At 40.2% G+C, this 17,626-nt stretch overlaps 2 protein-coding genes across 6 annotated transcripts in view; both read right to left on the minus strand.

Moving 5' to 3' along the window:
* The window catches only part of trpm2.L (transient receptor potential cation channel, subfamily M, member 2 L homeolog), a 54,071-nt gene extending 49,096 nt beyond the window's left edge, over window positions 1-4,975 (minus strand). For all 4 annotated transcript variants that reach the window (XM_018236213.2, XM_041576759.1, XM_041576760.1 and 1 more), the window contains exons 1-5: window positions 4,910-4,975; window positions 4,535-4,758; window positions 3,068-3,237; window positions 1,608-1,696; window positions 115-286 (exon numbers count right to left, since the gene is read on the minus strand). In XM_018236213.2, the coding sequence (XP_018091702.2) occupies window positions 115-286; window positions 1,608-1,696; window positions 3,068-3,220 (414 nt within the window). In that variant the 5' untranslated portion in view covers window positions 3,221-3,237; window positions 4,535-4,758; window positions 4,910-4,975. The remainder of the gene's footprint in view (window positions 1-114; window positions 287-1,607; window positions 1,697-3,067; window positions 3,238-4,534; window positions 4,759-4,909) is intronic.
* Window positions 4,976-6,868: 1,893 nt separating this feature from the next.
* On the minus strand, window positions 6,869-14,305 carry LOC121398035. 2 transcript variants are annotated; one of them, XR_005964084.1, is made up of 2 exons: window positions 7,226-14,305; window positions 6,869-6,980 (listed from the first exon to the last, which is right to left on the minus strand). XR_005964084.1 is itself a non-coding variant. In XM_041576455.1 (2 exons), exon 2 carries the CDS (start codon window positions 13,367-13,369, stop codon window positions 7,529-7,531), a length of 5,841 nt encoding a protein of 1,946 aa, XP_041432389.1. In that variant the 5' UTR covers window positions 13,370-13,776; window positions 14,022-14,305; the 3' UTR covers window positions 6,869-7,528. The 2 variants fall into 2 exon arrangements, 1 of the variants encoding a protein (XP_041432389.1); XM_041576455.1 differs by having other exon boundaries at window positions 6,869-13,776; window positions 14,022-14,305.
* Window positions 14,306-17,626: the final 3,321 nt, after the last annotated feature.

Raw genomic sequence — 17,626 nt, forward strand, 5'->3', positions numbered from 1 at the left:
GATTTTACTGAAGTATACTTGTAGTGTTTTGTAAATAAAGCTATACATACAGACATATACAGTAAATTCCATCACATTGACACAAAAATATTAACAAATATTATTATGACAAACCTTCCCAATTCTTGGTCCTAGTCCTATAAAACTGATATCTCCAAAAGCATCTGTAGGCATCTCTTTTATATGCTGTTTTACATTCCATGAATCTTTGCTTTCAAAAGACTGTGATCTAATCGCCATAGCCATATGTTGTTCTTTGGTATATCCACACATGCACACATTTTTCCTGTAGAGCAGTATGGAAAAAATAGCTAGATAGCCAGTAAAGCATAATACAGTAGCTAGATGGTCAGCAAGAGGTAGAATATCATTTACATTTACACATCGCAAAATTCTGAGAAAAAATAATTAAATACATTTAACATCATATTAAAATAAAATAAACAAAGAAAAAATGATGAGGTATGCAGCCAAACATTCACTGACGGAACTATTACAAAATGAGTAATATAAATATATACACAAATGTAAGCGCACTTTGCTGACTTAATAATTCAGTTTCCATATTTTGTCTCTGTTTTCAGTATATATAAATTACCAAGACTGCACAAAATCGCTAAAATCATATTTAAATTTGAAATTATCATCTGACAAAGCAGCAAGACTACATGAATGGACCCTTTCTCAATAAGAACATTCTTTGGTTAATTCAGTTAAATTGGTATTGGTTCATGATCTGATGACCAGATCAGCACCTTGTTTGCAAACTTCACTTTTCTCTACTACTACTTCTGTCACCCTGTCACCAGATAAAAACGAGTGTGAGAAAATCAGTAGTAGAGGCCTTGCTCACATTCATTTTGAGTAATCCTTTATGTACATCAGGGCCCCATACAACAAAATGTTCTAGACCCACCCAAGCCCCACCCCAGTTCCTGTCCACCCCACACCACAGTAAAAAGACCACAAAGACATCAGCGCTAAAAATGGTAAACCCCCCCACACACATATATTATAAAAATCCATTGATGGTCAGGGCCCCCTTATAAGTTAAAAAAAATCATTGGTGGTCAGGGCCCCCATAAGTTAAAAAAAACATTGGTGCCAGGACCCCTAAAAGTTTTTTTTAAAAAAACATTAGCACCAGGGCCTCCTTTACAAGTTAAAAAGAAACATTGGGGGCCCAGAGAATATTTTAAAAAAAAAACATTGGTGGCAGGGGCCTTTAGAGTATTAAAATAATACTTTGGTGGCCAGGATATTCATGAAATGAAAAAAAAAACACTGTGGTGTTAAGTAGAACTGAACTCTTGGAATTCAGCTCTTCGGGACTTTGTCCGGTTCAGCACAGCTTTGGCTCAGTCAAAGGGGACCTGGCCCCGCCCAATAAAACAGTACCACCCTGTGCCCCCCTGATGGCAGCCCTGTGTACCATATCCTGTGTAAACCACTGGCAAGATTGAGCTGAGCCCTCTGTGCCTCTATCAATGGATCTGGAAACTCTGACTCAATTGTATACACTGAAGAAAGCACATGTTTAAGCCCATTTGCCTTTCTGTATACTTTATAAGCAAATTATTTCTGTTTTGTCTTTTAACATTACTTACCCTAAATCAGATATGCAAGGGTTTTCCACAAAATACACACACTGCTTCTTTTTGATGTTTTCTGAAATCCAAGATGATAGGTTTTCCTGCTGTTAAATTAGAATTTGCAAATCAGTAATGTATGTGTGTGCATGTAAATCTTATTTATATAGCCCCGCTTATGTAGGCAGTACTGTGCATTAAAGAACAAGGAAAGTGTTAAGTGTAAATGTGGCTGCTTTGAAAGGTTAATTTTTTGAAAGGTCGTGATTTTTAAAGTGTCGTTTTTATTTCTAAATTACACTGTGTACACTGCAAATAATTTGCTCTATCATGTAAAATGTCATTTCTAACCCGCAAGTTTTTAGCTTGTAATATTGGTGTGCAGGCAGCCATCTCAGGTCATTTTGCCTGATCATGTGCTTTCAGAAAGAGACAGTGCTGCATTATGGAACTACTTTCTGACAGGCTGTTGTTTCTCCTACTCAATGTAACTGAAGGAGTCACAGTGGGACATCAGTTTTTACTATTGAGTGCTGTTCTTATATCTATCAGGGAGATGTTATGTGATTACCTTCCCATTGTTCTGCTAATGGGCTGCTAGGGAAAAAGGGTGGTGGGTGATATCACTCCAACTTGCAGTGCTGCAGTAAAGAGTGACTGAAGTTTATCAGAGCACATGACTGAGAGCACCAGGGAAACTGACAATATGTCTAGCCTTGTTTCAGATTTCAAAATTTCAAAATTAAATATTTATATAATTTAAAAATATTTGAACATAAATAAACTATATGCAGTGTATACAATTATATGTAAGATTAAAGGCCCATTTATGATTGCTTGTTCTTTTCGGCACATACAGGTGATTATCTATCAAAGGTTGAATTTTCGTTTTTAAACTGCATATGAACTCGAATGAACTCACAACTCAAATGGTTTCTAATTTAAGAAAAAAATTGAATATGCGAGTTTGGGGTTAACAACCCGAATATTTGAATTGAGCGAATTGAGCGAAAACTTGAATCGCTCAAATTGAGTTTTCGAGTGAAACCAACCGAAAAAAAACATGAACATCATGAAGGCTGTTAAAATCTTCAAATAGTCAAGGAACTTCTGCCACTGACTCCTACATGACCATGACAGGTTTTAGATGTAGTATTTCCTGAAAAATTTGAGGGTTTTTTTTAACCATGAAAAATCAATTTTGACCAAAAAATGTAATCAAAAACTAATTTTTTGTAGAAAACACAATTTGACCTTTGGTAAATAACCCCCGCAATCTTTAACAAAAACCCGTGTGAGTTCCTTAACTCACGCTGGGTTCCCCACATAAAAAGCTCTGAAATCTTTGTAAGTTTCCCTGAACCGGCTCTTGGAACAAAGAAAAACTTTGGCACCTAAAGCTTTTCTTTGTTTAAATTGCCCATATGGGATGCATTCATAATTGTAGGTTGTTGATTTCTATTTTTGCCACACAATACCTTCTCCCCACTGAATGGAGAATAATTAGCTCTTTTCCTTAGTCTTATCTTATTTGTGTGCTTCAGGTTGGATACTAAATCCGCAATTCTTTTAGGCTGTTGTCTTAAAGTGATTTCTTCTTGTTGAATAATGGTAATTTCCGGAGAAGACATTTTTTTATTTCCAGCTTCTGGTGGTAGAAACAGTAATAAGCTTTCATTAAAAAAATATTTATGTCAAGTGAAACATTTGCATTATTTAGCAGCATGAGTTATCAAGAGTGCTTACATTACTCTAATATAATAAGAACATTTCAGATTCTTAACTGGTTCTATCAAGCTCAGACATTTAGGGGCACATTTACTAAGGGTCGAATATCGTCGACCCTCGAAGTAAAATCCTTCGACTTCGAATATCAAAGTTGGAGGATTTACCGCAAATACTTCGATCGAAACGATCGAAGGAAAAATCGTTCGACCGAACAAATCGGGATTTTCCTTCGATCAGAAAAAGCTTAGCAAACTTATGGGGAAGGTCCCCATAGGCTAACATTGTACCTCGGTAGGTTTAAAGTGGCGAAGTAGGTAGTCAAAGTTTTTTTTTAAAGAGACAGTACTTATCGAATGGTTGAATAGTCAAACGATTTTTAGTTCGAATCGTTCGAATCGAAGTCGAAGGTCGAAGTAGCCTATTCGATGGTCGAAGTACCCAAAAAAAAAACTTCGAAATTCAAAGTTTTTTTACTTCGAATCCTTCACTCGAGCTTAGTAAATGTGCCCCCTAAACTAGGCAGTGCAAGTCAACCCTAAAATAAAAATTTGCCTTATAAAAGAAAGCATTATTGTAATCAACTTTCCACTATACATTTCACTGTCTATGTAAAAACAATTGCTTTTGAAAGCATCATTTAACCTAACCTCTGGTTATTTTTTTAACAATGTTGCAAAAGTCTTAGTTCCCCAGCAAAGACAGGTCTGATGAGAGGATGACAATTTTGTACATTGATTTTGTCATTCAAAGAAAACCTTTTTTTTTTAAGGTTTTTTTATTTTTTTATTTTTTTTACCTCTTAAAAAATGTGACTCGTGGGGGAAAGAATAGAAAGGGACAGGCAAACACTGCCTTCAATAGCAATACATATACAAATAACTTTAAACACACAGAACATTTTTTAATGAACATATATTGCAAATTTGCTTAGAATTATGTTTTCTTTTATCAGGCAAAAATGATTTTCGAGGTTGACTTTCCCTTTACAAAGCATCAAAATTATTAAAAAAAAAAGGATACATTTTTTGTAAAAATACATAATTCTACACCATCAGTAGAATAAGTAAAGTAAGAACAGAGAATATAATAGAATGCTTCATTTCTGAAGATAATATTAGGAAAAAACAAACATAAGACTGCAATTATTTAACATTTCAGCAAAGTAAAAAGGCATAGTACGCCAGTGGATATATAAGTGAAGTTGTTTAAAGCCATACCTTTCTCATTGACTCTCCTCTTGTTCAGATATCTCAGGATGCCTCTAGCAATAAAAAATATGTTTCTAAAGCTGGATTTTAAAGCTCATCTCTTGTGGTATTTTTTTTTTTTTTTTACACTTATTTATGAGATCAATGGAACAAAATAGTTTCCGGATACATTAGCCAAGATGCCGTTCTTTACACAGGGCAGATTCTGGCATAAGTCCAAGCAGAGTCATGCACTGCAGCAGAAATAGAACATAAGATGATCAGCTAATGTATAATGTATATATTGACTAGCAGAACAGAACATCAGTCTTTATCTAAGAATCAAATGCTGCTTACAGTAAATGTAATATTTGTTATTGACTATGTAAGTCTTTGTGACCTTACCTCCTGTGTAAATGCAGTCTCAGCATTGCTGTAATGGAGCATCCAGTAAGTCTGCATCAGCTCAGGAATGCAGTATCATTGTAGGAAGTGTTCCAGACTAAAAATTCCTCCCTTATGCACAAGAAAACAAAACCATGTTAGACTCAGTTTCTATTCTGTTTTTAGATAAACTGGGATATTTATCATACAAATAACATTAAACAGTAAAAATCATTACTACCCACCCCAAAAAATAATTATATATAAAGGAAACAAGAGTAAATTTGTTTAAATGGTGCCGCATACAAAGTTTTGATAAACAGCATGCAATGACTAGTATTGAGCAAAATCCACAGGCGGCCAACTTTTGTATTCCGTCACCTGCCAATCTTTTTGTGGATCTGCGGCAAAATTTTGCAGCGGAAAAAAAATCTGCGCGTGTAAAAATTGTTGCTTGTAAAAAAAAAAATTGCCGCCCCTTGACTTTAATGCATTTGGACAAAATAGTTGCAGTGACAAAAAAGTCGACAAGACAAAATTGAGAATTTTTTTTCAATTCCTATTGACTTTAAATGCATTTGGAATGTGAAAAAAATGTTGCACACGACAAAATTGTCGCATGTAAAAAAAAAAAAACATTTAACTCCCGTTGGCTTCAATGTGTTTCACATATTTTTTGCTGTTTGCAAATTGTTTGGCAAAGCGAAATGGGACAGATTCGCTCATCACTAGCAATGACAAGTATTATTAATCACCTGCTTAAGGTAAGTGTAAAATACTACCAAATTGTATTACCTTTTCTATGTTATAGTTCCCAAATGCTGCAACTATGCTGTAGCCAGATGGACGAGAGACAGGCAGCATTTCCACATTCGTTATTTAGGTTGAGCAAGGTATCTGAGAGATATCCAGCTAGAAGAAGAGAGGAAACTATACTGGAGTTCAATGCCTAATTGTAGGTCTTTTGTTTTTTCCACATTTTCCACCTTGTCTCATTGAAATTCACAAATTCCCAGACTTTGGGTTTATTTGAGTGCTCACCCTGGGCCTTGTATGTTTCGACAGCTGTCTCTACTGAACCCCAGGACACTTTACTGACACTCCATTGGGTGCCGAGTATGTATGCCACCACATCACTGTTCATGATGCCTGATCTTCCTTATTTATGTGCCTGCTTATGTTCTGCAATTGACTTTGACTACTCTTCTAGTACCTGACATCAGCATTTTCCTCCCTTTCTGCTTGTTTATTGTCTTGACCACATTCCCATTTAAATGTGTGCCCATATCTCAGAGAGACTACACCTAAGTTCTTACTGACTCTTCCTATGATCAGTACTAGACTAAACTTTCATACAGGATTCATCATGTCCTTGAGAAAGTGTGGTGGCATATTGCTACACTATATACTGGCTTCCTTTAAGATTTATGTCCAACCTGTGGAGCATTGGAACATTGGATTTTTTCAATGCTGGGGCGTTAGAAGATCTGCTGCAGGACCAGATGCACCTTTATTATATCTGGTGAGTAGGCTGACTCACTGAGTGTGCGGAAAGGAGAGATTACGCAAGTGCACTAGTCACTTTAAGTGGATGCTATTGGTTATTTTTTCACACTTCTTTTTGTATATACACAAGTTGTAGTAACTTACTACACTATATAGTTTTAATCTAATGTGCACTTCCTTGTTATTCTACTATATCTGTATCAGATTTGGGAATCCTGCACACAGGGGATGATTCAGGAATCTGCAATTCACTAACTGCTTGATTGTGAAGATTATGTTTTAGCACTGGACATTTGTTTAACTGGAACAGAAGACTTTGTTTGGCAGTACATCTGGTTTTTGTGCAACCAAAAATTGCCTCCAAGCTGGGAATTCAAAAATAAGCACCTTCTGTTCTGCCTTCATACACGTTCTCACAGTGTGCAATCCAACATTCAGCTTAACCATCACTGTCTTCCAAATAAGCAGACTGTCTTGTAATCTAACTTGTTTATTGATAACAGGTTGTTTGACTGTAAGTGGTCAGTTGCAATTAGTAAACAGGAGCATCGACGTAGGTGTGCCGATGTATGTTCATGTGGTAAAACTATAAAGATACAAATGGTTTGTATAAGTATATAGCAAAAACATATGAATAACATATACAGCAGCATTCATTCTAAATCAGCATGTCTGAACATATTACATAGCACAAGCACATGTTGAAGATGGCTGACAACCTATAAGGCCGCATGACTGGCTATCTACTAGAGTAACAACTACTAAGTGCAGATTAGAACTATAAAAACATCACTAAAGAACAGACTATCCTGAGACTTGTATAATTCTTACCAGATATGCTGGCTGTGGGGTAGTGGAGATTTAAGAAGCAGGAATGCTAGGACAGCTATGCAAATGTGCTGTAAACAGTATGGTGTCTCCCTTCTCCTTCCCAGAATGCACTAGCCACCCACAATGCACTGTAGTTGCATAATTAAGAACTTTATTTATACAAATGTAAGAAACATAGGTTGCAGTGGATTTCTACTGCTGCTAGATGGCGCTGTTACGTAACTAGCTATACAGATTCTAGCTTGTTGAAGTAGTAATGATTCTTCAACCCTTGATGTGGGGCAGAACACTCCCCGTCTGGCGTCAACAGATGTCACTACTTGTCTTCTCAGGTGAAAACAACAACACGAGCTCTGTTGTTGGTCTGAGGAATAGTTTGCACTCGCCAAGCTTACAGATTTTGACCTCGGCCTTACGTACATTCCCATCCTTGCTTGGAAAAGTGTTGGTGATGAGGCCCAGTGGCCACTCATTCCGATGTGATTGGTGGTCTTTCATGAGCACGACATCCCCAGGTCTGATGTTCGGCTTGTTAGTTTGCCACTTCCTTCTCGACTGCAAGGTAGAGACATACTCTTTTCTCCATTTGTCCCAGAAGACATTAGAAAGACTTTGCACCTGCCTCCATTGACGTCTATACAGGTCTTTTTCAGTAAATTCTCCAGATGGAGCACTCAGGGTGCTGGTCTTCTGTGTGAGTAACATGGCAGGGGTAAGGATCGTCAAATCTTCAGGGTCACTGGAAAGGGTAGTCAACGGTCTTGCGTTCATGATGGCTGAGACTTCTGCCAAGAATGTGACCAGACTTTCGTGTGTGAGTCTCGTACTCCCTACCTGCGAGAAGATGGAATCCAAGATTTTCCTTGCTATCCCTATCATCCTTTCCCAGACGCCGCCCATGTGGGAGGAATGCGGTGGATTAAAGGTCCATGTGCATCCTTGCTCATTTAGGTATCTGTCCACCTTGGCCGTATCCAAATTGGAAGGAATTTGGAGTTCTTTTACTGCTCCAACGAAATTTGTGCCTCTATCTGAACGAATACATTTCACAGGTCCTCTAATGGCGATAAACCGTCGGAATGCATTTATGAAGCTGGAAGCATCCATAGATTCGATCACTTCTATATGGACTGCCCTACTGGACATGCAAGTAAACATGACTGCCCAACGCTTTGCACCGGTGTGAACACCTCTTGTGTGCCTGGTAGCCACTGACCAAGGGCCGAACACGTCCAAGCCAACGTTAGTGAAGGGAGGATCTGTGCTGAGTCTTTCAGCTGGGAGACTGGCCATTTTTGGGTTCTGAGACACACCACGAAGTTTGCGACAGGTAATGCAGTTGAAAATGACCTGGCTTACACGTCTCTTCGCTCCAACAATCCATAGTCCAGCGGCTCGTAGATTCCCTTCGGTAAACATTCGGCCTTGGTGTTTTGTTTGAAGATGGTGATGTCGTATGAGTAGGGTCGCGACATGGTGATGTCCCGGAATTACTATAGGGTGTTTTTCTCTGAAGTCTACTTTGGCTTCCTGAAGGCGGCCTCCTATTCTCATCAACCCACCTTGGTCAATGACGGGATCAAGTCTTCTCAAAGCGCTGTCTTTAGAGACTGTTTGGCCTTTCCTGAGGTATTCTATCTCCTTAGTGTAACATTCATGTTGAATTGTGTGGATTATTATGTCCTTGGACCTCTCCAGATTGGAAGCTGTAAAGGCGCTCTTGCAGTGATGCCAACCTTTACAAGGTTTCTGACTCACAGGTAATGTAGATGTGTAGGACTTGAATGCTATATGAATCAAGATGGCTATCGCACGGACCAGAGACATCCAGGTGGAGAACCTGCTGAAACGATGGGATTCGAGTTGACGATCTGAAGTCACTGTGTTAAGAACAGACACTTCGGGTCGGATCTCCTCATCTGCGTCTGGGTCTATCAATTCAAATGTGTCACATCCGATGTTGCAAGCCGTTGAACGGTACAGGAACGCAGGACCTGTGAACCATGTTGTGGCTTTCAGGTGGCAGGCTGCGACGGATCTGGTTGCGTAGTCTGCGGGATTATGTTGTGTAGGCACATAGTGCCACTGTTGAGGACTAGTGGATCTCCTGATCCTCAGCACTCGATTGGAGACATAGACATAAAAGCGTCTAATTTCGTTGCAGATATATCCTAGGACTACCTTGCTGTCCGTGTGGAATTCGACTTCTTCGATTTCTAGGCCCATTCCTGAAGTTATAAGTTCAGCCAACTCTACCGCAAGCACAGCAGCGCAGAGCTCCAGTCTGGGTATCGTGTGTTCACGGAGAGGTGTCAGTTTGGCCCGACTCATGACGAACCCTACATGGCATTGTTCTTTGGCATCAATGGTCTTCAGGTATGCTACAGCAGCAATTGCCTTGATTGAAGCATCGCAGAAGATATGTAGCTTTTGCATCTTGACTTCTGTAGATGGTATGGAAGCATAGGGTCGTGTCACATGAAGGCTGGTCAAAGCTTCAAGAGACTTTTTCCAACTTGTCCACAGGTCCTTTTTCTCTGTGGGAAGCGGATCATCCCAATCGGACATCTCTGTGGTGAGGTCTCTTAACATAATTTTGCCTTGGATGGTGACAGGTGTTACAAATCCCAGAGGATCGTACAAGCTGTTTATTGTAGATAGAACTCCTCTGCGTGTGAAGGGCTTTTCTTCTTTGTTGATCTGGAAGGTAAAGGTGTCTGCCTTCAAATCCCAGAGCAAACCGAGACTCCGTTGCATGGGAAGGGAATCGGTGTCAAGATCCAAGTCCTTAAGGTCGCTTGCATGGTCTTGGTTTGAGAAGGCTTCCATTAACTCACGGCTGTTGGAGGCAATTTTGTGTAACCTCAGATTAGACAAAGCTAGCATCTCTTGAGTCCTTTTTAAGAGACTGATTGCCGACTCATTCGTGGGTGTGGATTTCAAGCAGTCGTCCACATAGAAATCTTTCTCTACAAAGGATCTGGCATCTGACCCATACTTCGCTTCACCCTCTTGAGCTGAAAGTCTGAGACCATAGATAGCGACTGCAGGTGAAGGGCTGTTTCCGAAGATGTGCACCCTCATTCGGTACTCTACGATGTCTTCGTTAGGGTCATTGTTGCGGTACCAGAAGAACCTCAAGTAATTTCTGTGTTCCTCCTTGACAAGGAAGCAGTGGAACATCTGTTGTATGTCGGCCATGAATGCTATGGAATCTTTACGGAAACGCAGAAGTACCTCTAGAAGTCGGTTGTTGAGGTCTGGACCAGACAGTAAGACATCGTTTAGTGATAAGCCTTTGCACCTGGCACTTGAGTCGAACACTACTCGTATCTGGCCTGGCTTTTTAGGATGATATACGCCGAATGTGGGTAAGTACCAACGCTCCTCTGAGTCTCGGAGCGCGGGTGCCATTTCTGCGTGGTTGTTCTGGAATATTCTTTCCATGAAGGTAAAGAAATGTTCTTTCATCTCTGGTGTCTTCTGAAGTTTGTGCTTGAGGGAGATAAATCTGTTATAGACAAGTTCTTTGTTGTCAGGTAAGCGTTGTCTCTTGGGTCTAAATGGTAAAGGCGCGACCCAGCTTTTTGACTTGTCCTTTGTCATTCCTTGATTCATGATCTCCAAGAACAGTCTGTCTTCTATGGACATTGCGACCTTGTTGTCTTCTCTTGACCTATGGAAAACTGTACACCCTAAGTGATCTCGTTCACCATCACAGGCATGGTCTTCGCTGGAAGGATCCATGAAGGGACAAGGGACAGGATCTCTATGTGGCATTTCTTTTATCAGGAAACTGTTCTGACATGGTTGGAATAAGGAAGGACGTCTACTTTCAAGTGTGTTGGTGAGCATGCTGTTGACAGAGATCGGCTTGTGTGCTCCACCTAGACAGACATCTCCTATGATGACCCACCCTAGGTCAAGTCTCTGGGCGTATGGAGCGTTTTGGGAACCGTTAATCTGTCCTCTAGCCTTGTGAACACGTAGTATGTCTCTTCCTAGGAGTAAGGCTATTGGTGCTTCTGGATCCAGTTCTGGTATCTGGTGAGCTATACGCTTCAGGTGGGGGTGGTATGCTGCTACTTCTGGTGTAGGTATCTCAGAACGGTTGTCAGGAATTTGGTTGCACTCCAGTATGGTTGGCAGTGACAAGCAGGTCTGCCCATCTATGGACTCTACCTTGTATCCCGTTGCCTTCCTCCCCGCCGTCTCCACTGTACCTGCACATGTCCTTAAGGAGTAGGGAGAACCAGGTCCTATGATGTTGAAGGTGTCAAAAAAGGTGGATTTTGCTAAAGACCGGTTGCTTTGATCGTCTAAGATTGCGTATGCCTTGATCGCCTTATCTCTGTGACTGGCCGGGTAAACTCTGACAAGGCAGATTTTCGAGCAGGACTTTCCTCCTACCACTCCTTTACAGATTTCGGTACACTGAGAAGTGACTACTGTATTGGTTTTGTTAGTGTCTATCTGCTTCTTTTCATGATCCTCTGTTTGGTGCACTGCCTGAGAGGGTGGTCCAGGGTGTAAAGCCGTATTGTGTTCTGTGCTACCACATTCTGAGCATGACACACTGACCTCACAGTTCCTGGCAAAGTGCGATGTTGTAGTGCAGCACCTGAAGCAGATGTTGTTGTCTTTGAGGAACTCTTTCCGGTCTTCTAAAGTCTTTTCTCTGAAGGCTCTGCATTTTAGTAAAGAATGTGGTTTCTTGTGCAGGGGGCATTCTTTGTTAAGATCTCTGTGTCCGTTCCCTTCTTGAGAAGACTTAGACGGCTTGTATGGAGAACCTGTGGAGGCAATGTTAGTTTTATGGACTGCCACTGGTGTTTTATGAGGTCTGACACCAGGGGTAGTGGGGCATGACATTGTGAGATCAAAACTGGGATCATTTCTGATTCTTGCCTGTTCACTGACAAAGTTTACAAACACCTCGAAGGGGGGAAATGGTACATTATGAACCCGTTTATAAGTAGAACCATGTGTGACCCACTTCTCTTGTAGGTTATGAGGGAGTTTTTGAACAATAGGATTGACCCCTCTGGCGGTGTCTAGGAAAGCTAGCCCTGGTAGATCTCCTTCTTCTTGAGCAACCTGTACCTCTCTTAACAAGTCACTGAGCTCTCTGAGCTTCTGGTAACCCCTACCCACTATTCTGGGAAAGTTATCAATCCTTTTGAACAAAGCATTTTCAATGGCTTCTATGGACCCGTAACACTCATCAAGTCTTTCCCACACCATCTTTAGGCCTCTGTCAGGATAGTTTATGTTAATGTCTCTGATTCTTTTGGCGTGTTCAACTGACTCGCTTCCAAGCCACTTTACCAGGAGGTCTAACTCTTCCTGATGGGAAAGGTCTAAGTCTCTTATGGCGTTTTGGAAGGAGGCTCGCCATGACCTGTAGTTCTCAGCCTGATCGGTGAACTTTGTAAGTCCCTTGGTAACCAGCTCCCGTTTAGCATAGAACTTAGCAAAGTCCATGATGGCCCAGTTAGCATTAGTACAATCCGGTGTGCTGTTATGCTGCACGTGTGGTGTATTACCATACCTCTTAAGAGCTTCTGGCTTAGAGCAGTCAGTATAATGCCGTTCTGATGCAAAAGGTGTCCCTTTAATTCGGGGCAAAGGTGGTAGTCTCTGCTCCATAGGGCGGTAGTTGTCAGCATCGTTTGGTCGCATATCGTCCTGCCTAAGGTACTGTGGTTCAAGGTAGGATCTTTGGCACTCTTTATAAGCTGGCTGATGTCCTGGCTCATAGTTGCCCTCTGTCTTGGGGTGTTGGTGGACGTATTCTGAGACACGCTGGGCTGGATCTTGTTCATCTAGGTCTGGCCCAAGTACTCGGCTGTGTTTCTCAGATCCGGAAAACTCCAGGGCTTCCAGGTATTCTGCTTTGGCTATTGCGGCTGCCGCTTCCTTCTCTGCGGCTAGTCTTTCTAGCGACGCTTGCAGATCTACTCGTTCCTTTTCTAATGATGCCCTCTCTTTCTTTAGTTGCATCTCTTGTGCAGCGAAGGAAGACTTTACTTTTGCAGCTTCAGCTTCTGCACGTGCGAGAGCAGCCATTTCTTTTATGGAGGATTTGCTAGAGCAGCTTGCTCGTGATCTGGTTTTGTATGATGATGCTCGGCTAACAGACATTGTGCCTGTTCTGCCGGCCGCTTAATGTCTCTTTGTGGACTCAGTCTATATAGGACCGGGCTTCAGCGTGGTCTGGATCGTGTTGAGCTGCACTCTCACTTCTTGTCACTGACCGTGTGGCAGACGCTGCAATCGTATACGCAGAACCGCGTGTGTGATGGCAGCTCCGTTTGGTCACATCCACTATCGTTGCTGACCAGCATCTGTTTTACTGTTCTGCCTTCATACACGTTCTCACAGTGTGCAATCCAACATTCAGCTTAACCATCACTGTCTTCCAAATAAGCAGACTGTCTTGTAATCTAACTTGTTTATTGATAACAGGTTGTTTGACTGTAAGTGGTCAGTTGCAATTAGTAAACAGGAGCATCGACGTAGGTGTGCCGATGTATGTTCATGTGGTAAAACTATAAAGATACAAATGGTTTGTATAAGTATATAGCAAAAACATATGAATAACATATACAGCAGCATTCATTCTAAATCAGCATGTCTGAACATATTACATAGCACAAGCACATGTTGAAGATGGCTGACAACCTATAAGGCCGCATGACTGGCTATCTACTAGAGTAACAACTACTAAGTGCAGATTAGAACTATAAAAACATCACTAAAGAACAGACTATCCTGAGACTTGTATAATTCTTACCAGATATGCTGGCTGTGGGGTAGTGGAGATTTAAGAAGCAGGAATGCTAGGACAGCTATGCAAATGTGCTGTAAACAGTATGGTGTCTCCCTTCTCCTTCCCAGAATGCACTAGCCACCCACAATGCACTGTAGTTGCATAATTAAGAACTTTATTTATACAAATGTAAGAAACATAGGTTGCAGTGGATTTCTACTGCTGCTAGATGGCGCTGTTACGTAACTAGCTATACAGATTCTAGCTTGTTGAAGTAGTAATGATTCTTCAACCCTTGATGTGGGGCAGAACACCTTCTTTGAGGCCACTGGGAACAAAAACCAAGGGATTGGTGAGTAACATGTTGCTCACGAGCCACTGGTTGAGGATCACTCCTTAGACCTAACAGGACCCTGCATCAATGCAGGGTAAACATCAATTTCCTACATTGTCTAGTTAAGTTTACTCGTAGTTATGGGACTGATTTTGCTTGTGTATGTGTGCAAGAAGAGAGAAGAATGACAGTGCTTGTGTATGCCTGCACATGTGTGACAGTGCCTGCAATTAGTGATGGATGAATTTGTAAAAAAAAAATTTGCGAAACGGCGCCGGCGTCTCGTTTTTGACATTGGCTTCCATTTTTGATGCAGGCGTCTGTTTTTTGACGCCGGCATCCTTTTTTTGATGCTCGCATCCATTATTTTGACAAAAATGCGCCATCAAATTTCGCGGCCATTTCGCAAAGTTATTCTCCCGCGGCGGATCATTCAAATTCGACGCGAATTTGCGCCTGGCGAATACATTTCTTACAATGTCCAATGTTTAGATGATGACAAAATACATTACTAATGTACCACTTCTATTGTGATACACTGGTGTTTGCTCAAATATGATTTTAATATTTCCATGTTATCATGCAGGACTGTATCATACTGTATATAAGTGGAACTTATATGGTACTAGATATTAAGCCCGTTAAATTAACGGGCGCTAGAACATATGTAGTCAAACATTTATAAAAACAGACGGACACAGGGACTGGACGAATTCGCCAGAGACGGTCCGTGGGGCACATGTGCAGTAGCGCAATCCGACGGACACAGGGACTGGACACAGAGACACTTCAACTTTATTATATAGGATAGGATGACACATAGCCCTACATTCATTGATTCAACCCTCTACTCCAGCCATTTAAAACGTGTGTGTGTGTGTGTGTGTGCGTGCATGCTTGAGTGCGTGCGTGCGTGAATAAGAAGGGACAGACCATGGTAATACAATTGAAAGGCAAACAGATAAAAGCTATGTTAGCTTTGCTAAGGGGAGGAGAAAAACAATATTAAGATGGGTGATTAACCTAGCAGAGATCTGTAACTACTGGGAAGGCACCACCCTCTTGTTCAGTAAGAAGTCTTCAACATAACATAGGAACAAGAGAATACTTCCTGGTATGGCTGCTCCAAGATCGGACAGTTTAGGGAACACACATGTACATAACAAGTGAGTGCCTCAGCTTGCTCATTATGAGTATGAGTGTGCCCCAACATGGCTGTTTTATATCCCCTTCTGGAGTGGTGTTAATTTTAAGGTGAAAGGTGCCAAATCAGAGGCACCAACAAATTTACTAAATCTTAAATATCAACTGGCTACTTACTCCCTAAAGCCCTTGCCTTTTACACTGCCTATTTAGTTAAAATATTTTTGTTTTCAATATCTACTTTACACTTACATATTTACCTACAACACAAATCACATTTAAATCTTTCTTTACAGATCCATCACTTTCTATGCAGTCTCTGAATTTGAGTACAACACGTGTTTGACTGTTTGTGGCTGGGGAACATGGGGAACATGAATAAAATCCTGATGAATTTTCTGGCCAATTCCTGAAAGCAACAACACAGTCCACTTTAGTCCCCATGAAAAGGGGTACACCTTTTATTAAGCCACAAAAAGTAAATCCTCATTTGCTGTCAATGCCTATGTACAACATGTAAAACATCAGTACAACAAACAACACTTTTCCCTGCCCACTGCAAAATTGTGCACCTACTTCTAGACACAAGCCATACTAACCTTATTTCTGAGGTTCACAAGTGTTGCATTTACATTATTGTGGCCGTTACACAAGCAGGAAGCAAGTACAATATCTTGCACACCATCCAGCTGTATGTAATTACTAATAATTAATAATGAAAGCACATAGACATGCGGTGCAAAGGCAGTGTGCAACAGTTATAAGGGGTAATGTAATAAAAGGCACTAAGTTTGCCCAGGAGCAATAACCCAGAAGCAAGTAAAAGTAATCAGCGAGTAGGATTTACTGGTCACCTGTTTACAAGCAAACTTCTTATTGGTTGCTATGGGTTACTGCACCTGGGCAAACTTAGTGAATTTTATTACATATGGGGCATAGAGTGTAGAATCCCCTGTGGTTTAGCACATACATATTCATATGTATATACATACTTTTTTTTATTTATTATTGTAAACCCTTGACTATAACACTAGTAGTGGTAAAAGATTCATATTTCTTCTGATGGTGATATGTTCTGTAGAATCTATTTTTAAAAAAAATTGCAAGATGATCTGTAAACAAAGTTTCTGGGACTGAGGCTACGTAGATCACCCTCTAGTAAACATTTCTCAGTTACTAAACCTGCCAGTTTACCCCTTATTTAAAAGTCAGTAGATGATGGCTGTAAAATAAATGGGTGAAGCACTTATATAACACAATTTGTGTGTGAGGCCCCAACTTTGCTTTTTGCAATAAATGTACAAGTCATTGCTTATGATTATATTTCATTATATTTCAATTAGAATTAGATTTCAAATTACAGTAAACAAAATGCTTCAGTGATTAAGGTTTATATGAAAAAGAAAAGCTATTTAAAACAATTCTACTGGCCACATGGCACCATGCATGCACTAACAGATTGTCCCTGATTTTTAATGACACAAATAATTGCTATTGCCTTAATGTGAACGAACTGAAACATCTTGCTATTTGTCTTAATGTGAACAAACTGAATACTCTCTAAATGTCTATGTATATTTAGGCAAGCAGAAAGTGATGTTTGAGAATAGACAAACTTCACACATTGTGGTTGCTGAAGAAAATGGCAGGTGCCTGCCTAATAATTTATTGATGATTGCTAAATTTCAGAGTGCAATTAATAACCACAAGTGCAAATCATAGATTTTTTTATGGAAGAAGGCCCTAGACAAAGTTTAGACATACAAAGTTAATAAAAGTGGCATATAACATGTATTTTTAAAACTTTATTTTAGATATATATATATATATATTCCAGCGAACATGGATAATATTAACTTGGTCTGAAAAACAAAATGCATAGAACCGTATAATTTAGTATATAAAACTACGTAATCACATATTACAAATACTTTTTTTAAAAAATTGTAGTAAAAAATGGTGAAAACGTTTTTCTTTTAAATTAACGATGTGGTAAATAAAGTGTTAACAGTGTCATAAAATCATCTAAAACCAGTATCATAAATACATAAGACATAAGCTGTTTGCATAAAAGTACATTACTGACTGTCAATAGCAACACATAGAATGATATAAGCTTTATAGTTACTTATAAAAAGCAAGAAAATGAGCA

Source organism: Xenopus laevis, chromosome 9_10L (genome assembly GCF_017654675.1).
Source record: "Xenopus laevis strain J_2021 chromosome 9_10L, Xenopus_laevis_v10.1, whole genome shotgun sequence".
NCBI classification, from domain to species: Eukaryota; Metazoa; Chordata; class Amphibia; order Anura; family Pipidae; genus Xenopus; species Xenopus laevis.

Bases quoted from the DNA above. Each gene is read 5' to 3' on its own strand.
- LOC121398035 (XM_041576455.1), bottom strand. From the start codon at position 13,369: ATGTCTGTTAGCCGAGCATCATCATACAAAACCAGATCACGAGCAAGC.